The sequence below is a fragment of the Teleopsis dalmanni genome, chromosome 1 (assembly GCF_002237135.1).
Source record: "Teleopsis dalmanni isolate 2A chromosome 1, ASM223713v2, whole genome shotgun sequence".
Classification (NCBI taxonomy): Eukaryota; Metazoa; Arthropoda; class Insecta; order Diptera; family Diopsidae; genus Teleopsis; species Teleopsis dalmanni.
This window is the reverse complement of record NC_051846.1, coordinates 169125858-169150119: the sequence shown is the minus strand read 5'-3', so window position 1 is coordinate 169150119 and position 24262 is coordinate 169125858. Positions and strand designations below refer to the sequence as shown.

Genomic DNA, 24262 nt, shown 5'->3' with positions numbered 1-24262 from the left:
GTATTCTTCAAAGAATTTGTAAGTACACATCTAAAGACGATAGTAGAAACAACTTTTATACCTGGATATAGAATTGAAATGATAGCACAGATTAAAAGAATTAACTAAGTTCTTGGGTTAACTTCAACTATAGAAGAAATACGAGTCTTATTAAATTACAAAAAACAGAACAAATCTCTGGTCAATATTTAGGAGTTGGAAATATAAAATTTTGATTGGCATGTAAAAAAATTTTTTTTGGAGAAATAATCCATGACAACAATAACTTACACTATGAAATATTTTAAAAATAAATAACACATCAACTGAATAACAAATTTTCGATATCCGATATCGATATCGAAATCTATACAGACTGTTAAAGCACTTGCAACGTACCTAGTTGAATATCTTATATCGGATGAAGAACTAAGAATCGGTAAGGTAGAATCTATATTAAAATTTATGGAGGAGTTGGGACTGATAGAAATACTTTAAAGGCTGTAAAGCAAATTCAATGATACTTTTTGTGGAGGAATTTGGATTTAAAGAAATACTTTGAATCGATGAAAGGAGCACAATAGATCTCTTGGTCACGGCCAAAACTCTCAACTTAAATATAAAAATAATAATAATAATAAAATCTTGGTGTAAGGTTATTGTTATATAACTAATAACTAAAATAATTCTATATAGACCAGTTCAAAATAAAATAACATCTTCATTGAGGTGTCACATAGATCTATTAACCCGACAGCAAGTTAATTGATGGGTCATTGTCGGTTTGAAATCAGTGCTACAGACATGAGGGTGCTTCAAACCGGCTTTGTTATTGTCAACTATATATATAGTGTAGATTAAATACATAAAGGACACAATTTCTAGACGATTTAAATCAGCTACAGAACCACATTTTGAAGAAGACTTTATTTTAGACTTAGATTTTAGACTTTTTTAAAGTTAAAATTAAGGAATTAAGGGACGCTTAAAATTTGCATAGCAACTTATATGATTCTTGAATACACGTATGATTAATTTTTGTCAATAATTTGAGTTTAATTTTATATATTAATAATAACATACTAAATTAAAAGTTTTTATACAATATATAAAGCATAAACATATATAGACTTTTAATGTCAAATAACACATATAATAATAATAGTCATAATAAACAAAATAATAATTTGATTATATATATATTATTATATAATAAATAACATATAACAATCTTTGAAATTCAGAAAACTGAATATATTTCAGTTGACAGACTTACGTCAAGTATCAGATCACTGTTGAGCTTGTGTGCTAAAACTAACACACACAGAATATGGAAATGTCTCTAAGGTCTGGTCTAAACCCACATTTTAATAAATCTTTTAAAAATGTGTGGTGGCTCCTTCTCAGGAATAGAACTTCAAGCACTCCCTTAATAGTGTGCTCCTCAATAAATAGTGCGTCAAATATTGAATTCATATTGAATGAATATGATTTCACTGGCATTATAAGCATTTGGATCAAGAAATGTTAACCACTCGAAACCCATATGGTATGTGATAATTTGCTATTATAAACAAATTCAAATGCAATTTGCTATTGTATAAAATAAAACAAATATGAAATGAAACACATATCGAATAGTTCGATTATTTCCGAACATTAGCACAATTCGATTCAAATGATCAAATTTGCGAATATTTGTATTGGTCCAACACTTTATAGCACAACTCCATCAAATACTTCAACTATAAAATCTACATATGAATTTATCTCTATCTGGTATCACTAGGGACTAATAGATCAATGCGTGACTTACGGTCAGCTAGATTGTTCTAACCTAACCAGGGTTTATTCTCAGTTATACATTAATTACGAATGTTTCTATTAAAATCTTATATACATATATATGATTAAATTTATTGACTCAAATAATTTTCCAATTTAAAAAAATCTTTAAAATGTTTATATTTAGAATGCCATAAATACCCGTAAGGTGCCTGGCGGGCTGGCGTTGCTGTTGTTTTCGTGTAAACTTTTGCACTCAAGTAGACACGCAAGCCTAATTTAAATTAAAATTTTTGACACAATCTAATTAAAGAGGCCTACTATGGATTTAGTAGTTAATTTTAGATAGATACATCGACAGCAAAAAAAATAAAAAATAAATTGTAAACTCAACCGAATTTGTACTGCCAATTTTCTTCTACAGTAAGTAGCAGCCAGCCACCGACGACCACGCATCATTTGCTTAATTAGCGGCAACTGACACATGTCAGCAGCAAGCGAAGATATAGACTGAGTCAGCCAGTGACTGAGAATAAGGTGGAGTGGCACCGGAGGAGCTTATAATGTATTAATAAGCTTTATGTAGGGTAAAAAATATCTAAAACATAAGTAACAATTGCTTTTGCTACATTTGAATGAATACATTGTTATACTGCATTTTCTTCTCAACATTGTGTTTCGGGTAGACCTCCCACCTAATAAAACATGAAGTACTAATATGGTGGGAAGAATAGGTCTCTAGTTGCTGTTTGTTGCATTTTATGCTTGCAAAATTGTCTAACCGACCGACCAACTTGACTGACTGAGTCAATGCACAGTGGGCTCAACACTTAAAAAAGTGCTTTACATTAGCTTTGATGTGCTGTTGAATTGCTACTTTGGTGTTTTCTACTTATTGTTTTAATGTTGTTGTGTTTTTAACTTAAATTTGTTTTATTTTTTTGTTATTTTATTTTTGTATTCATTAACGTTTTATTTTTTTTTTGTCTGTTTTTGCTTTCATAAGGCTTATTAGTTGTGCATTAAGTGTGAGTGATGTTGCCACTTGGTTGCATCTTTCATATTCATAAGCCTGTAAGCTTTTGTTATGTTTTTTTTGTTGTTTTTTTTTACATACTGATACAGAAGTGTTGTTAGGTTTTCACACTTTTTGTGGGGTTTTTTTTTCTCAGTTCTATGGGCATTTCTTGGTTTTCTGTAATTGTTACAAAAGATATGCATGTACCTTAGTTAGCCTACTTGAAAATTACATTGCACTGGCATTGAGTTTCTCTCAAGTGCACCCAAAGGATAATTTGCAAAAAACCAAAGATAAGAAGAATACTAAAAAAGTTAGACATTACATAAAAATTGTGTGTCTAATTAGCTAAAAATGACACTGAAGAGTATTCTGAAGGGAAATTGTGTGAGGAGACAATTTGTTAATATGGCAAAGGTTGCAGATTCGTTGAGGTTTTCTAAATAATAAGAATATTTTCAGTTTAAAAAATTTTTAAATGCTTTTAAAATTATAAAATGGAATGCAAGAAAATTATTTGAATAATTTGTAATAAATTGAATTAAGTCTATTAAATTAAATAATATGTAATCAACTAATTAGGGTGTTCAAACTTTAGAAAAAAGAACGCTCATCTTGACTTGGGCTCTATAAACTATACATAATTTTATTGTATCTTTTGTATACCATGAAACGAAAGTCTTATTTATGTATTCTATATAAGATTAGTGTCTTATAATATATATTTCTTAAATAAGAGAGATAGAATTACGTTATAACTAATACCAAAATTGATAAAAGTTTATTTAACCTATAAACAGTTAGGTGAAGTAGTAAGAATTCTAATCACTTAAAAAGGCTAGAAATCTTTTTTGATTCTACATTCCTAATAATTTCAAAAAAAAAATTGGTTGATTTTAAAACTGCAAAGATTGTGGAGTAAAGTGGAGAATTTTGTGTTTAACCTTTAGTTTCTCTGAATCCAGTTTGAAGTTCTAGATAAGGAGTATATAAACTTACTCAACGTTGAGTTAGATAGTGTATTTTCACTAAACCTAGTCGAATCTATTTAATAGAACGTGATAGAAATGTATCTATGATAGAATAAGATACAAATCTATCTATAAAAGAATGTGATATAATGAAATGGATTCGACTAATTCTGTTGACTAGTGTTCAACAGACTAGTTCTAGTGTATTTTCACTAGAACTAGTCGAATCCATTTAATAGAAGGTGATAGAAATGTATCTATGATAGAATAAGATAGAAATCTATCTATAATAGAATATGATATAATAAGATGGATTTGACTAATTCTGTTGACTAGTTACAAAATAATATTGGTACAAAATAATATTTCGATTTTTTACTAGGTCATATTCATAGGTTAATTATTAAACTGTAAGTTGGACTCAAGCATAATTCTAATAATATTCAATAACAACTATTCACCTTTTGAAAAAGAATAAAAGAATATTGCTTAATGAAAAAAATATTAATTACTCAATTTTCAACAATATCAACAATAAAAAACAATTGTTTTTGAATATTAATAATTACTGGATTCTTTTTTTTTTGAATGAAATAATAATTATTTGTCTTATAACGAACTTACAATAATAATTATTGAATAAAATAAAAAAATTATATTGAAATTATTAATTATATTCGTATTCTGAACATAAGATTATATAATAGTGTAAGAACTCCTTAGAGAACTGACGAATAAATTATTAACCCCTTATAGACATTTATTGCTTCATCCAAGTTAAAGATCAATATGATTTAATGGTTTAAAAAAGGAAATATAATAATACAACTCAATTAAAAAAATTATAACTATATTATTTATATATAGTAAATATTATATTTTTAATTTATAACTTAACTTTATTTCTGAATTTGGCACACAATAGCTCGGGATGCAATCATAGCCTATTATTTAATAATTAATTAATTAATTTCTAAATTTAAATAATTTAATTTAGTATGTCTGCTTTTTTTATTTAATTTTTTTATGTTATTTTATTTTTGAATATTATTTTTATTTCTATATTTATAATGAATTTATATTAATATTATTATCGTAATTTAAATTTAATTATTATAGTAATATATTTTAAGTATATTACTCATGCTTTTTTAATAGTTATATTATTAAATATATTAGTACGAAAAATCAATATATCTGATATATTACTTTGTAAGAAATAATGTACAAAAGGATTTAAAATAAAAAAATATCAAATTAAAATTATTTGATTTGGAGTAAAATAAAATAGGCATTGTAGTACATTTTTTACTAAATGTTAATATAAATAAATAATAAAAAAAAATAAAGATAATAATGAAATTATAATAAATATAAAAATATAAAAATGAAATTAGAATAAATAAATAAATGATGATAATAGCAATACGCGCATATAACCATGTTTATCTAATGTCAATATAATTTTTTTAATTATTGATACATCAAAATAATTAATATAATTAATTCTTCAATAGATTCAAATATGTTTTTAGATAGTATTTCTTGTCTAAGACAGTTTTTCTTGAGTTATTACATTGGATTTTGTTTTAATTAATCCAATTCTAATTTTTATTCATTAATTTCTATTTATTTTTTGTATATTAATTATTTTACTATTATTAATTATGTAGATAATATATATAAAAATTATTATCTAATTATATTAATATTTTATTAAAATTGTTATAATGTGTATTAATATACATTTGATAAAAACTGATAATTATAATAGTTACTATTATGAGTGCATATTTTAATTGTTTATTATTATTTTTGTAATAAATTTAGTAATAAAGCCGTGATTGGGTTTTGATATTTTTATTGGCTGTATATTTTAAATTTTTAAAAATTTTTATTTTTCTACCATTGATTCTATTAAACTATCTATTTTTTTTTTTTATTTAATATAATTGTTCTAATTTTTGTCAACAAATTTTTTGAATTATGTTAATGATCATTAAGTAAAGCATTAAATATTTGGCTATATTATTGAATATTATGTACTTATTATTTTTATAACGATATTTACCATAATTTTTGAGATTTTTTTCGCGGCATTTCTTTAAATTATATTTTATTAATATTCTTATTATGAACTATATTATTTAAAATGGTAGAGCACGGTTTGGGTAACCTATATAAAAATATAGTTGGAAAATAATTTTTATTTTATGATTTAATTGTAAGTATTATCATTATTATAATTTATAATATATTAATTTAACTTATTAGTTAATGCCGAAGTTATTTTTGCAGAGTATAACACTATAAACATTTTTTTGTTTATAATCTAATTAAACCACTTATACAATTTAGGTATATAATCCCCAATTTATATATTGTATATTAAATTATATTTCATAATAAATTTTTCAATTATACAATATTTTAAAGTATAAGACCCTTATCTTATAAGACCCTATTTCCTACTAATTTTAGTTAATATACAATTAGTTTAATAAATAATTTTTTTTTATACATGTTTTTTATTAATTTTATGTTTCCATTTATTATATTCTATTCAATATATTATATTTTAAAGTCCCAGCACTTTCTCTCAGAAGGTCCTATCTATAATATATTATAATATTTTATATTAATTTTAGTGAACATAAAATTATTTTTATAAAATATTAGTTTTTTCTTATTTATATTTAATTAATTTTATTTTCCATATATTATATGTCAATCAATATATTATATTTTAAAGTCCCAGAACCTTCTCTCATAACACCACCCCATCAAATAAAGTTAAACAACCCCACATCAAATCCGAACCTCACTCACACGGTTTAGTTTATTTGAGAATAAAAAATAAAATTACACTTAAAAAAATAATTGACACTATTTAGTGAAGACATTACACTTACCACCAAATTGACTGCCGAAGTGTTGCTGGAAGTGACCACGAAATTCATGCGGTGTACTAAAGCCCGGCGGCAAAAAACCGCGTAAGTAAGCTGCAGCGGCTAATGTGGTCATGTGATGATGATGAGCCGCTGCATTAAGCTGCCCTGCATGATCGGCATATCCGGCTGCTGCATAAAAGTTTGCCGGATTAAATACAGGTAACTGGCAATGAGCAGCAGCGGCAGCCGCTGCAGCAGCCGCTGACAAACGTGTCACATCGGGTGAGATTGAACGTGAATCACGTGGTGGTCTGCCGCCATGCGATGAGGCAGGTGACATAGGCGCTGCATTACAATCGGTTGGGGTGGCAGCGGTGGGTGGTGAGGCAGTGCTTAAACGTGAAGAATGCAATTGCTGTTGTTGTTGTTGTTGTTGTTGTTGCTGCTGCTGTTGATTGTGTTGTTGCGATTGCGACGATTGATGTTGCTGCTGTTGTTGTTGTTGATGATGCTGATGATGATGATGTAAAGGCAAAGGTAAGGGTAATTGCTGATGATGGTTTAGTACTTGTGCCTGTTGATAGCTTGCTGCAGCAGCAGCAGAGCCTAAACCAAGAATTTCTTGTATGGCAAAAGGATTGCGCATTTTTGTAGCCTGCATATTTGCCGTCGGTAAAAACGCAATTGCACGAACAAGTGAATTTTATTGGCAACACGAGTTTTTTTAAATAAACTTAATTTAAATATTAATTAAAATTATTTAATGATGAGTGTTTGCAAGTAACATCTTTAAAGTTGTTTAATGTTTATATGTATATAACTAGTATTATTTTTTTAAAAATTAATTTTGCTAATCAAAAAGTTTTTATTTAACAATTTTTTAAGCTTAAGGAAGCGTTTATTTAATTTTTCTTTTCATTTTATAAATATTTCAATATTACAGAATTTCATAAATTGTTTGGTTTCAATTTTTAATTTTTTGTATAATTTTAATTTAAAAAAATTTTATTTTTAAAATTTATGAAATTTTTCTTGATATTTAATTATAGTTATTATATTGCACATTAATTACAAGTATTTTTTTTAAATATTTTATTATTTATATAAGCAGTTTTTGTTGAGATTTAATGCACTTTCCTAATTTCTAAAATTTTTAATGTTAATTAATTAAAAATGAATTTTTTTAGTATTAATTAATTATTTAAGTTTAAATGTCACAATTTCATTTTTGTTTGTTTAATTAATTAATATTGTAAATTACTTATTACATGACTTCGTTTGTTTTTTAAATGTTACTTTTCATAAATTTTAAGTTCATAACTCTATTGTCTTCTGAGACTTTTCTCTCCTTTCCAATTCAGTACTAAGCACACAATTTAATTTTCTTTTCTTTGTTTTTGTATTACTTTGAATTGCACAAATAACACGTTATTTCAGTTTGTAATTCAGTCAACATGCGATGCGTGTATGTATGTGAATTTCATATAACTTGCTTTTGACAAATGCGCCGCCGTGCTGTTAAACGTTCAACGTTGTCGTACCAAATGAAACTGAATTTTCGTCTCTGCAAAATGTCAGCAGAAACTCATTAAATCAAATACATCTTTCTTTCTACTCAGCAAATACAAGTGCGCCATCTTTTCTCCATGCCATTCAGTTGGTATGTGCGAAATAGCAACAATTCTTATATGCCATTTCATTTACACACACACATTAAACGTTTGAACGTTTTCCATTCAAAGGGGCAAATTAATTCCAACTAGCAGTATTCATATCACACAATATCTTTATATCTTGTTGGAAATTTTATTTAACTTACTCCTAAATTTGCTATTTCATTCTAACTACTGTGTTCGTGTATGACTGCATCGCTCTTATGCCTGGAATTTGTATTTGCACACGTATATCATATTCAAATAGATGTGAATTGCTTGTGTGTGAGTTGACTTATTGTTGCTGTAATTACTTTATTTATGTATGAGGCAGTGCCGCTTTGCAGGCTACGCACTTAATTACAAGTAAATTTTTGTGCCTGCCAGTTAAAGTTATGTTATAAGCTTATTCACAACTTGGTAGAATTTTAAAAAGGACTTTTATTCTGATTTATTTCTTTTTCTAGACTTTTTTGTTGTTTATTTCAATTTTTTTTAAATATAATTATGCTAATAATAGTGTTTTTGATATAAGCACATCAATAATTCCCTTTTCAAAATCCTTTAAAGCTTACTTTTAAACGTTATTTTGTGCTCTACACGATTTTTGTTTGTTTTTGTTTTTATATTCGTTTGTTTTTTCTGCTTTTCTCTTGTATTTTTCATTTATTTTGACATCAGCTGCTGCTGCTGCTACTGCTGCTTTTGTTGCTGTGGTAAGAGCATCCATTTTTGGTGCTGATTACTCCCGAATTTGTGCTCCGTCGCTTAACTTATGCCGCTGCCATTGTTTTGTTGTTGCCATCGTCTAGGAAACATGTTAATTAAGAAATTTTCACTCCGCTCCTGCCAATTAGTGTAATGTTGTGTTCATCGATTAGCTTTTGCTTTTGCTCTCATTTTTTTTTGCGCTCGTATTTAATAGTAGAGAAGGAGGAAGAAGACAATGTGACAGGAAATTTAAAAAATTAAATTTATAATGTGTTAATGTTTATTTCAGTCAACGTTTTTTTAATTTATTTATTTATTTATTGGCATGTCGGATTAAAGATGGTAGAATTAATAGGTCGGAAATGATTTAAAGGATTTGATTTTCTTGTTTTTCATATCTTTAGTTATTGGTTCTTATTTATTTTTATAATTTACATAACATATTATTCACTACTTTACTGATTAGCATTATAAGTAAGAAACACTTATATATAATATTAATTATTATTATTATTATTATTTATTATTATTATCATTGATTTAAAAATTCATACCGCACTTACAGAAATTATAGAATTGTATTTAAAATCTAAATTGACTATAACACATTTGTTGTCTATTTATTATATATATTATGTATTTCAATATACATATACACTATATTTATTTTTTATACAAAAATATTGTATTATTTTTATAAAAGTTGTAATTTAACGTCAGTTATGATGAAAGTACCTATTATAAAACTACTATAAAAAAAATAGTCTGGCTTGTGCCAATCGTGGCGTAACATTAGCATGACTTTCCTCGTATTACGTTTCTAGATCAGGTTATATACAGAAGAAAGAATAATATAAAAGCAAGACCGTCTAGACTAGATAAGATCGCGAGCGAATTGAAATCAGTGAACAGGTAGGAGGGCCGCAGAAAAAAATACATACATACGTTAATAATTTTGCCGGAGAAAAATAACCGAAAAATAACAGATAGTACAGATAGAACTGACTAATACTGTATTAAAGGGAATAATACTGTATTTCAGCGGATGGTTTCAAAAATCGGAAGAAATAGCAGTCGTTTTAGATATGGCATTCAATATAATATTTAACATATAATATTCTGACAATTAATGATATAAAACTATATTATACCTACATATTATAATAAACTACTATAATATTATTATATTTATTTTATATATGTATAATATATTAATTGAATCCATATATAGTGAGAATAGTGATAGTGGGATAATAGTGACACAAATTATAACTACAGAAGGGTGCTTCCTATTTCTCATTTCAAGTCGTTTAGTACTTATAGGACTATAGTTATTATAAGTAGTTTTGCTTTGTTTAATGTAAAAGCGTTTTCTGTATTTTAAGATAATCTATCTGTCCTATTGTCAATATAGTTTTCGGGTTTCTTTATGTCAATTTTCATAGGCCAACGTCCGCAATAATAGTGTTAATGCAATGAGTTTATATCCTGGGGCCTAGGTTAGCTTAGGTTATGTCGGCGATCACTAGTGGATCCACTTAAGCAAATTGTGTTACCGTATATATGGGAGAAAAACTCAGGGTTTAAAACCATCTAAAACCTTTGGATAAATATAAAATTATATTTAGTGTCAGGTTGTGTAACTGGTCCAGGTCCTCAAGAAAGGGGATTCCCCAAATGCTAAGTCACCACCGTGCATGAGCTGGACAAAAACACAGTAGATGAGAGACACTCTCATCGTCTTCGCCATAGCTGCGACAGATTTGATTGAAGAGAACACCTAATCTTCTAGCATGGTTCCTTAGTTCACAGTGGCCTGTAAGTAAACCTACCAAAAGACCGACGTCTCTATGGTGTATCTCAATGAGAAATTTAGATTTTATTTTATCGGAAATTGGTCAGATTGCATTTATATGTTTGCATATCGCTGAGTCTTCCCATCTTCTGTTAAAAATTTTTGTATAGAAAGACCTGAGTAATAATTTACAAGATGTAAGCGATATGTCCAGATTATCTAGGTGTTTCGAGTAAGGTCCTGAAGCACCCTTTCTGGCTAGCTCGTCTGACCTGCAATTGCCGAAAATATCCCTGTGGCCGGGTACCCAGATTAGAGAAATATTGTGCTGCGTCGACAATTCGTTTAGAGATGTGTAGCAGTCAAAAACCGTCCTAGATGTAAATTGGACTGAACTTAATGACTTTAAAGCAGCTTGACTGTCTGATAGTATGCATATATTCCTGCCTAATATATCATCTATATTCAAACAAGCTATAGCTTCCCTAATGGCGATCACTTCCGCCTGAAAGACACTAAATGATCTGGAAGCCTAAAGTAGGAAGATTTGTTCAATTTCTCTGAGAAAACTCCATTGCCTACACCACTACTTGTTATGGATCCTGGGGCCTAAGTGAACAGTATATTTTGATAGAGAATTTGATACTGGCATGTACATCTTTAGTTCTTCTATAACAGTTAAATATAATCCTGAACTTATGATTATAAATCAATTTTTTTAGAACATTTAGGGTTTTGTTTCTTATTTTCTTTTTCTAAATCGAATGATAGGCCCCTCTAAATCTGTTAATTGTTATTATTACAACTAAAATGATAAGTGAATATATTCAACTTAATTGAGTCAACAGTTTTATTATAATTTTCCTAAAAAATAATTAAAATTTTAAAATTTCATACCAAATTAAACTAATCACCATCAGCAACATTTTAATTGCTCTTCTGTTCGGTTTTATTTTTTTTCTACATTTTATTCGATTTAATAATTGCAAATATTTTTGTTACAATTTTAATTACCTTTTTATTGTTGTAATTAGTGGCATAGAATAACAATTAACTAATTTAAATTGCAAAAATTAAGTACGCACAAAATTAACTTCTTATTTTTAGTAATCACAAAAATTATAAGCAATTAACCTCTGTGCGTTTGCTATTTTCCAGAATCGTTTTTCATTTAAGAGCATTTTTATTGCAATGTAATTTGTGTGAATTTGTATCTGATTTTGTATTTGTATCTACATATCTATATCTGAGGATGTATTTGTTTGTATCTGAAATTGTGTTTTGTATGAGAAAGCTTCATTTGATTTTAATTAGTTGTGGTGGTGCCAGTTTTAATTGGAATTTTTCAATTGCGGTAAAATTAATTAAAACATTATTTATTTTTGTGTGTGACAGAGTTTAAAGTAAAATAGAAATTATTAAATAAAATTAATTTTAAAAATATTTAAGCTTATATATAAAATTCCATACATATTAAATCAAATTATTTACAAATTAAACAGAATTATTTTCATATTAACTAAAGACTTCGCAGTTGAGTTCTTGCAACTTTAAATTTATTTTATGAAATTTATTTACTCAATACTTTAATATGAGAAATTATATTTATTTGTGAAAGTGCATACCCATACACACTTAAGCACATTCGAATTCTTATAATTTCCGGAAATGCAGTTTAGCACACAAAGAAAACACATTTTCGCTGTTCTTTGTTCGATTGCCAGCAAAAAAAACACTCATAAGAACTTTGTAGCCGCCTACGCAAGTCACAGAAATAGTTGGCAACGCTTGACATTGCTTTTGGGGCTTGACTACTCGATTTGCGACTTTGTATATCAGACACACTCCACAAATCTTGGGAAAATTGAAATTTTTACTGATTTATGCAGTTTTTTTTGCTTGCGAATGCATGGAGTTTTATTTAATAAATTTATTTTCCAATGTTTGCCTTAACTTGGCAGGTAAAAATGAGTTTCGAAATTGATTTGACAAAATGGTACACCAGAATCGTTAGGAACGTGAAATAAATTTAAACAATAAGAAAAATGCATACAAACTGCCAATTTGTCGACAGTTGCAAAATTTATTGTGGCAAAAATAATTTTCAAGAATTTTTGAATATATTTTATTGGAAAAAAATTTTTTTTGAGAATAATCTGAATATATTTTATTGGGTTAAATTTATTTAAAACAAAAAGAAATATTTCTTAAATATATTTCTATATATTTATATGCAGTGGTAGTAATGGTACCTACTTTTAATATACTTATCAGTATTATGCATCGATAAACATGTCATTGAAGTTACAAAAAATTTCGTCGGTACCAATTGAGGCGATATGCTTGCATATAGTTTCCTCCTGGGTGGGGAGTAAAGCCCATCTCTGCACCTCTGCTGCTATTTGGGACATATTACACGGATAGAAAATGCAACACCACATCGAATTAATGAAATCAATACAATCATTCTAGCAACGTAACTTTGAGTTTTAAACATAGTCACCGCAGTACTTCTTGTAAAGGGTTTAACCTCTATTGGTCGGGGCAGCCGAAGCTGTGAGCGCTGTGTTATCACGTGGGGGAGGGGTCATTGATTTGGCACTCAACATCTTGTGACACACAACTAGATCGAATCAAACCAGACCAGATCCAACCGATATAATTTATAGTTTCAATGATTTAAAATAGTCATAAAAGTAACTGGTATAAATAAAACTTAAATAATTAAAATTTGTATACGTTGAATAAGATTTTTTGAGTAGTAAAATGATTTGATAAAATTAAAAAAATGTATGAAAATATTTTCTATTTATATATAAAAAAAAAAGTTGTATTGACTTACCTTGTAAAATAATGTTGAATTTAAATTAGATCTAAACATTATGTTTCACTGCTACTTTAAATCATATTTTTTTATTAGACAACATTTTATAATTTAAATTTTTAATTTGTTGAAATTAAAATTAGTCATGAATCTCAAAATGGCGAGCAATTAAATATTTTAATTATTTTTAAATATTTTTATTAATACTAATAATATTTTTCAAATCACTATTGTATTATAATCACTTTTCCACAAAAATTTTAAAGTAAAATGATTGAAATTTAGATAGTTAAAATATTTTTTCTTTATTTTTATTATTTAATACTAATATATTGCATCATTTTTATTTTGTTCGTATTTTTCTCACTTGCTTGGTTTAAAGTTAAATCAAACATTTGTATAAGAACTTAAATATATGCAGTTTTTATACATAAATTCATTTAATATTATCAAAAATATTTCATTTTGTTTTTATTTAAGTATATTTTCAAACATTTAGAATAGTACTGCTGGTAGTAATAATGTACATATAAATATATATAAAAAAAAATTACGATTTTATATATACGGATTACATATTAAAATAAGTTTTAAATATTTTAAATTGATTTTATATTATAAAAAATATTTCATTTTGTTTTTATTTTAATATATTTAATTATATTTTTAAACATTTTGAGTGTTGAGTGTAAAAATAATAAATGTAACTATATATAAAAAATAAATATTTAATATATTGATTATATATAAGAATATATTTCATATTGATTTTGAATGATCAAAAATATTTAATTTAGTTTTATTAAATAAAACTATTTATTTAAGTATTTTTAAACATTTATAACAGAAGTGCTGAGTGTAATAATAATATATGTAAATATATATAAAAATTGATTGAAAATTGATTTGAAAATTGAATTATTCTTCTTTCATTTTACTTCATTTTAAATATGTTGTATTACATAAAAATTAATAACAATTATATTATATATATAAAGCTTACAGCTATGGAATTCTGACCTAATCAGAAGTGCTGAGTGTAATAATAATATACATATAAATATATCTAAAAAATAATGATTTTATATATTTACTATATATTCAAATAATTTTTTATTGATTTTGTATTACTAGAAATATTTGATTTTGTATTATTTAATTATATTTTTAAGCATTTAAAACAGAAGCGCTGAGTGTAATAATAATATATAATTGAATATAAAAAAAAATTAATTGACTTACCCTGTATATAAAAGTTGTTATTGCGTTGCTTCAAATTTTAAGCAAAAAGTTTTATGCTTATTTAGAATTTGTTGTTCAAGACTTTTAATTTTATGTTTGAAAAAGAACGTAAAAATTTATATTACAAATAAATTATGCTTTAAAAATCTTATTGAACACTGAATCACTATTATATAAGTAAACATTTTTTAAATATATTTTTAAAGAAAACTAAATTGGTTTTAACGATTATTTTAAATAGGAGCGAATTTCAAAACGGCGTACTGCTCCTTTTGTTTAACGTTTTTTCCATGTAATCATTGCATCTCCGAATTTTTGTAATATTTTCAATTATTTAAGGTTTCTAAAACATATATTCATTAAAACCACAATTAAATTATAAACACATTTGTACAAATATATTATAACATTTACAGAATTTAAATAATAATTTTAACTTTTATTAGTTGATTTCATTAGCACGCACTTTCATACTGTCGTGTGTCTATTGAAGTAAAAAAATTACTGCCTATTTTTGCTTTGTTTTCTTCTTTTTCGCTTTGGATTGTTGGGCAAGATTAAGAATACTTATGTTTAAGCGTATTGATTACAACAACAAGAAATTAAAAAATGGCATGTAAGTTTGAAACAAAGATCATTAGCAAGCAATACAATATATATATGTATATGTATATGGATATGTGGCGATTGATTGTTTATTTTCTTTGTGCAATAAAAAGTGGTCAAATCGCTTAGTTTAAAAGTCATTGCCATATGTAAAGGATAAGTAATTGCTCAATATTTAGTCTACACTGTGGTTAATTTCACAAAACCATTGGAGTAAGGAATAAAAAATTTTAATAATACTTTACTTGTTTAACAAAAGAATGTTGTTTTGAAATATGCTTTTTTTTTAATTTTTTGTTGAATTGAAGAACCACAAAATGCACACGAATACCTTCTTTTTTAAAAAATGCTAAAAACCATTTCGTTTTTATGATGATTCAACGGATTTCACACTTTTTTTGCCATTTAAAAAGGAAGCATTGAGTGGAAGCTAATATGCACATTTGCATCAATTTATAACCCAAAGGTCCCAAGGGACTTAGAATAAAGAGGACTTTTGTTTTGCATTTGAAGAAGTGCAATATTTCTGCATGAAATGGAACCTTATTTCGACTAATAAGGAAGAAATGCTTGTTATATCCTTTTTAATAAAACAATACATTTTTGTTTTCGATTTATGCAAATTGTAGGAGTGTCATATAATCGAAAGCAAATGGTTTTATGGTTTTTAGGAAAATTAGTTCAAATTGGATGGGAATATTGGTAGCATGAGATTTAAGTGTAATGCTCAGTCATTAAACCAGAAGGAAGTGCAGTCAAAATGTCATCAAAATTGAAAATATAATTTTTTTTTTAAAAATTGTTGATTGTGATTGCTATTCATATAATGAATAATCATGAAAGAAGGTTTGCAGTTATTCAAAAAAAAGGTTTTTTTGACATATGTCATGAGTTCAGCAATTATAATAATCAATTTAGAGATTTTAATACTGAATATTAAGAACCAGAAAGAGAAAATTTATGTCAGTTGAAAATCAAATAACTTCTTATAATTTGTTAATATTTATTTAGGTTACTCTGGTTCTTTTTCTTGCAAATGAAAATAAATTTTTTTTATTTTGACATTTACTCTTATTCTAATTTGTTTATTATACATATAATCTATGAAATGGCTAAAAATAAAATGCAAAATTTCATAATGCCAGCAAAAGATCTCAAAACATGAAGTTAAACTTTTTTGATATTTTGTTAGGAAACGAAATTAAAAAATATATTTTATTTGATATATTATTAAATTCCATCCTTCCCAAAGAGATATTCTTGAGGTTCCACAAACTGTATGTCATCCATTTTTTTAACATATTAAGTAAGCGTTGACTTTTCTGAAGCAACAATTATTTTCACATAAAATATATAATTTAATATCCATTAATTGGTTTGTATTTTTTGGGTATAAAATGCGTTAAAAATACATATTAAAATGTAAAAACTATTACAATATAATTTTAGTTGGTGAGCTACAAGATTTAGTCAACCAAATCAAGTCAACCATTTATGCAGACTTTTTTTTGGAAAATCCAGAGAATCTAATATTCCCCTTTATATAAAGATGTGTAATATATATAAAAATTATAAAACTGATTTTATTACTGAATTTTACTGCATTTTTAATTACGTTGTTTTTTTTATTTTGGGATCAATTTATGGAGAGGATACTATAGTAAAATAGATTTTTAAAGCAGCAGTAGAAGGAGAAAGATGTTGGAGACAATCATGGTGATCATGGTGTGAAAACATCAACACTTGTCGTATATGAGTTATAAGACTGGAAAAGTCGTATAAGGAGTGAAAGTACTTGAAGAAAAGTACTAATCTTAATTGAAATGCGGAAATGGGTTGTTACAGTCATCTAAGTACATTTGAAGCTCTTTTAAGCGAATACTAGGAATCACTGATTATTTCCGATTGAAAAAACTACACTTATAAATGGACACATTTTGTATTTTGTAAAGAATGTATTACATCTATTTTCACGATGTAATTATGTAAGGATATCTGGCTATGGAAGCAACTATAAAACAGGGTAACTAACAAATATTATTACTTGTAGATTGAAAGTGTTGACGAGACGAAAATAGCTGAAAAAAGCTTATGGTATCTGAACAAATAATTTATAAAAATAATATTAATGTATTTAATAAAAAATTTACATTTATAAATTTAACCGTACTTAAATAATTCTTTTCAGGAATAAACTCTTTGAGTAATAAAAAATATATTTTTTTTTTTCGGAATTTGAAAATTTTTATTTTGTGTACAAAAAAAAAACTATGAAAAATACATTTATTTATTTACATGTACAGGAAAATAAAAATTTTATATATTATGTTTATTTAATCATTTGTTATTTATAAATAATATAATAATCCTTACACTGTTAATCCAATGAGTAATAAATAATAAATATATATATTTTTATTTAAATTTATGAATACTATATTATAAGCACCTTATTAAAAATACATTTATTTATTTGTATATACGTACAAATGTAAATTATATAAAATACTTTTAATTAAGTTCATTATTTATAAACAACATCAATATTTATTTTTATACAAATTATTATTATAATTTTTTATGGTTTAATAATACAAAACATTACTAAAAATACATTTATTTCCTTATAGGTATATACATAAAATTAGGAATTATGAATTTATTATTATAATTTATTATGATTTAATAATACAAGACACTATTAAAAATACATTTATTTCCTTATATATATATATATAAAATTCAGAATGTAAATTGAAATTACAAATAAATTATATAACATGGTTATTAATAATATTTAATCAGTATCTTTTATAAACAATATATGTGTTTTATTTATATGTGAATAGCCCATCATTAAAAGCATATTTATTTATTTTTATATATATACAAATGAAAATTATATTTTATATTTTTATTTAAATATTGCTTTTTAAAAACATAATAGTTTATTTTATTTACACCTATATTTTATTTATGAAAACATTTTTAAAAATAATTTATTTATTTTTAAATAAAATAAATAAATTAAATAAACATTTAATACATTTAGTATTAAAGCTTTATATTTTAAAAACAATATATATTTTTATGGTATATATTTTTTATATATTTTTTATGCATATATAAATATCCCATCTACACCTACTGCTCTATAAAATTATATTCGCAATCTTACTGCAACCTCCCATATACTCGTACTTCAATTACACTTTATATCCCTTTTTAACTTTTACGTTATTTAACTGGTACTTTTATATATTTAATCATCATTATAATTAATTTTAATTCTACTTATAATTATAACAAAAAAAAATAACAAAATATGAAGAATTACAACAGTCCTCTTACAAACATTAAACAATAAATTGCCATTGCCAACTTCTTCAGCAAAAGTAATAATCACCACATTTTCAGTATTCACATTATTCACCACCTCACACACCTCTCGATTTACACTGAGTAATCACTTACTCACTTATGTACGCTTTCGAATTGTGTCTTGGTAGATGAGCCACTTGCCGTGTTGAAAATCGTTAATTTCATAATTGCATGTTTCATGCTCACAGCATACAACAGGCAACAATCTTTCGGCCATTATTTAATTTGCTGGCAACGTTACTTTATGTACTCGCACTTATGAAGGTAGTCAGCGAAAAGCAGCTTTTGCACCGAAACACCGTCTTCTACTGCTGCTGCTGCTGCTGTTGCTGTTGGTACTGCTGCTCTTGCCGTCCAAAACTCTGCCCATTAAAATACCTTCAACTGCACAGCGAATTGCAGAAGTACTAGGAAATTACGCACTGACATGTATTTTTTTTGTTTTTGTTATTACTTCTTTTTTTTTAACTATTGCTTTTTTTTCTTATTTCTTGTATTTTTTGGTAACAAATTGAAACGTTTCTTCTTCTTGACTGTATTGAGCTGAGCTCTTACTTAACGCGCACCCCTGTCAGTCAAAATCAGTTCAGAAGTGCCTGTGCTGCCTTATGCTATTACCATTATGCTGTGTTAATGTTGGTGGTGGCAGACGAGTGGATAATTATTAATAATTATCGCATTTGACGTTCTTTGCTTGTACCTTCGAACACAAGGAGCACGCAGTACTGAAGAAGAAGAAAAGCAACGATATCGTATAATGCAGGTAAATACACCTACTCACTCATGCTGGCCCTTGTGTGTGTGTGCGTATGTATGTGCGCGGGTATCGGGTATATATTCACTTAAATATGCAGTTTTATGTACGAATGAGAAACTTTAATAATCAATAAGCCGTCTTAAGAAGTTTTAAACAGTTCAGTTTTAAAAGGCGGAATTCATAATAGAAGGAATTTAATCGTTTAAAACATGTTTATTGGATTTAATTTATGTAAGCACAAAAGGACTTTAATGTAGATATAAGGAGAGTCACTGAAATGTAAGAGAATCAATGGAGATTTATAAAAAATAAATAAAATATTAATTTTTTGTTATAAAAGAATATATGTAAATTAATTTTGTTATTTATAATTAAATACATATATATATATATGAAATATTTACACTACATTTATAGGATAGTAAAGTAAAAACTTTATAAACCATAAGCTTTATATTTACATTTCAAGAGTATATGTAAAGGAAGTTGAAAGAGGAGGAAGAAGAGTATATGTGGTGAAGTAAGTGTGAAGAAGGTATCATTTTCCTTAGCCAAATATTAATAAATAATTTATAAAACCTAAACTTAAATTCGGAATAAATCCGTGATTAAAAAGCGAAACTATAAAACATTTCTTGGTCAACGTTTTATGGTCAACTGAAGAGAAGTAGACCATGCTTTTCTGAGAGCTGTGGTATGGATCACAACAGTTGTAACATAGCCGTATCTAAACATATGACATTAGATTTTAATCAGAGTACATATTTTGAAGGCGGCAACAATCAGATGCCGGTTATAGTGCCGATGATGGTGGTCATGCTGATGATGATGATGAGAAAGATGATGATGAGGATGATGATGAACAATATGATGATGATAAGTATTAGTAGAAGATGATGATGATAATGACGATGATGATAATAATGACAGTGATGATGATTATGACAGTGATGATATTATGATAATAAAAAAGTATATCCGTCTATACTTTTTCAAGGTAAATATGAAATATATATGAAAATAATAATAATGAAAATATTTAATGTTTAGAACTGTAAAACAACAATCAGTAAATGTACCAAATGTAGAGTTTTTGTGGTTAAAAAATTACTAAAACATTTCAAACCACGTTAATTTTGATATAATGGATATTCGTCTTATTTCATATAAATGTTTTATATAAACTTTGAATTAGTTTTTAAATTTTTAAATAGTCTACCTTGATGAATCTATTTAACGCCACTAATTGTAACATAATGTTGTTATATGTGAAGAGACGTTCTTTTCCTTTTTATCTATCGTATCTTATCGTCTATCAAGACGAACATTACATATAATGTTAGTATTTGGTTCACTTAGAAAATAAACTCTTCATTCACTTATTCTAAAAAATAATTCTGTTTTCCGATATTTTTATCATAACTTGTCAAATCATATATATATATACATATATAGGCAGCAGCAGTATTTTTAATCTTCCACCGCATTCTAGTCGATCTAAAACTGTGAGAAACTTATACTTGAGTTCACAAATATAAAATGTGAGAACCTTATATATGAGTAAGCAAATATATACTACTAAAATAGTAGTTGTATGTATTCTTGTGTTCGAAGCATATAGTAAGTGATTATTATTTAACTTATTATAATAATATGAAGTCCAAAAACAAAGAAAAAACGAAAAGAAGTATTCCTATGGGTTTACTTCTTAAGTTTATTCTTCAATCATTAGATTTGGCTCGACACTAATGAACGATAAAGTCTGCAGAACAAATCTAAATTGCATCCAACTCTACTAATTTCCATAGCAGAAAACTAATAATATCTCTCTATCTGGAGTGAAGTGGATAATGAGAGAAAATCAATGTTCAATTATTACCACTACAACTTCACCAGAATTCACCACTGAGCCATGCTGTATAAATATAGTTATCAACCAATGGCCTATAATGACAAATTGTTAAATTCAGAAAAGTTTGTCTTCCCTTTGGTATATTTATATAACCCACACACAACATCCTCTACATCTTTTTAAAAGTTTGTCAAAGGATTATAATTACGATGGCAAGCTCTATAGTTTAACCTCTACCGATGCTTATAAAGCTCTTTGATTAAAAAATCTCGTTTTCTCTGCCATAATAGAAACTTAATAGTAGAAAATTATATAATTTTTGCAAAACTAATGACATGTGTAATATGTCCTTGGAAATGCTACATAAAAATTATGTTAAAAGGACTCGCAATTTAGCACTAAATGAGCATCACTTTGCTTTTATGAAATGTCAGTGCAATCGCAATTGCAACAAAAATAAAGGACTTAAGTTCTTAATTGCGCATTTCGAAATGAATTAACAAATGAAGAAAGGATGAGAAAAAAACAGTAACGTTAATAACATAAAGGCTTTTTTATGCAAATTAAAAGCGGGAATAAGGCTTCACATACGCGTAATTGCTTGCAAGACCGACCGCTAGATGGCGGATATGTAGACGTATTTAAACTAAATTAAATCATTTCCTCATTTTGTGTAATGTGAGCGTCGCAAAATTTTTCAATTAAAAAAAATTATGTTCCTATGAAAAATCTTTTCTGTTTTTTCTTTTTTTTTGCTTTTATTATGCATTTTTATTACCGCTCCCTCCGCTCTCGCACCGACCGAATCATTGCAATTCAATTGTGAAATGTAATAAAAAAATTGAAATTTTAAAAATTATGGTTGAAATCTGCCATAAAGCGAAGTGGTAAAATGAGATATTCAAGAAGTATGAGGATTATGTGACACACTATGTGGGTGGGTGGGGTGTTTCGGTGGTTGTTGTATATATTCCACATATGCAGTACACACTGGTCGACTTAGCGTAAATGTCCTTTTTAAGCCACTCTTCATTATTCCTCCTTTTTTTATTGCTTGTACATTTATGAGAGATTTGACTTGACTTTGTTCAACTTCAAGTGCGACGTATGCAATGAAAGTACTTTACGAGGATATATTTTTATTTTATATTTTATGAAAGAAAAAACAAAAAATAATTTTAATATGTTTTTTTATAAAACAAGAGTTATTAAATAAAGTTAGACAACTGAGACAATATGTAAAATTAAAAATGTTTTTAATTGGAAAAATATTTTGACAATCTGCCAATATTTATTTTTTTCATTCTATGTATTTTTTGGTGGATCCTTTCGAAAGAAGTTGGTTCATGCAGAGTAAAGGATATGTGTCCAACTGAACTTAAATTCCATTTTCTATTTAAATCTATTTTATATAAAATTTTTTTTTTATCTTTTGCATTAAAAGTATTTATATATTTTATTATTAATTACTAATTCTATTTTATAATATATAAAAATATTTATAATTAAAAATTTTTTTTAATTATCCAATTATAATTTTGTTTCTTTAACGGGGTAATTGGTCAATAGTTAAATAATATATTTTTTTAAAGAAATGTTTTATTTTTCGAAATATTTTATTTGAATCAGTATTTCGACTATATTCTATAATTATCTTCAGGATACGAAAATATTCTTATAATATAGCAATAATAATTATGTTAAGGCTAGTTGAGACAGCGCACTTGAGCACTTTTACTCTCTATCAACTACGAGGTTTTTTCATAACCCCTCTTTGCGCCTTGACTAGGTTATTGTTTATCATCTCATCAGACTAAGCAATAATTGACTTCTAATCTGCATACCACCCCGAAGAGCTTGTAATTATTCTGAGATTCGATAATACGGTGTTGGTAAGCCGTCAGTTTTCGTAAATAATTTCAGTGCTCTATCCTTTATGTATTTTTTGATCGGATCAATCTTGAGGTCCTTGAGGATGTCATTCGTCGTAATGTACCATTGTAGCAATAATTTAATATAAATCCTAAAGAAATAATTATACAACACATTAACATTAAAACATGAATTAAAATATAAAGGAAATAATTATACAATATATTCATTACTAATGCAACAAGTCTATTTATAAAAATACATTTTTTTTGGAGGTTTCGAAAACTAGAGAACTACAACAAAAAATTTTTGTTTATTTTAATTAACGGAATTTTTGGCTGACGATACAACTGTTTCGAGGTTTGCCAAATATCCAGCATCAGTGGTCTTGGAATTATTACTTATATTTAATAATTCGAAAATAATTTTTTGAGACTTCAAGTACCAAGGGTTGAAGTTCGTCCTCATCTGAAGAGGATGATTTTTATTAAAAGCTATATGTGGTTACCTACAAGAGCATTAAATAATAAATATACTCAGTAGAAATCAATTTTGCTTGTTTTTATATTTTTAAAATTATTATTTTAAAGTGTTTTTATCGAAAATTTGCATTAATTAAATTAATAGATGTTTAAAAATAATTGTGATATAAAAATATATTATATATTACAATCACGTATTGTATATTTTTTTGTTAAAAATATATTTTCAGTATAATAAATATATTCTCCATTTATTTTTAATTGAAAACATATCAATTTATTATAACGTTCATTTATAATACATTATATTAATTAATATAATTTCATTTTTTTTAATTTTTAATTAATTTAATATTAATTTCAAATTATTCATAAAATTTAATGAAATATACACTTACATAGTTATATATAAATATATGTAATTGTATTTTCCCCCTAAATAAA

The 24262-nt window shown here is 26.3% G+C and overlaps 1 protein-coding gene across 1 annotated transcript in view; it reads right to left on the bottom strand.

Moving 5' to 3' along the window:
- The window catches only part of LOC119670142 (muscle segmentation homeobox-like), a 38261-nt gene extending 30879 nt beyond the window's left edge, over positions 1–7382 (bottom strand). Inside the window, exon 1 of the mRNA XM_038080288.1 lies at positions 6666–7382. Within this exon, the coding sequence (XP_037936216.1) occupies positions 6666–7305 (640 nt within the window). The 5' untranslated portion in view covers positions 7306–7382. The remainder of the gene's footprint in view (positions 1–6665) is intronic.
- Positions 7383–24262: the final 16880 nt, after the last annotated feature.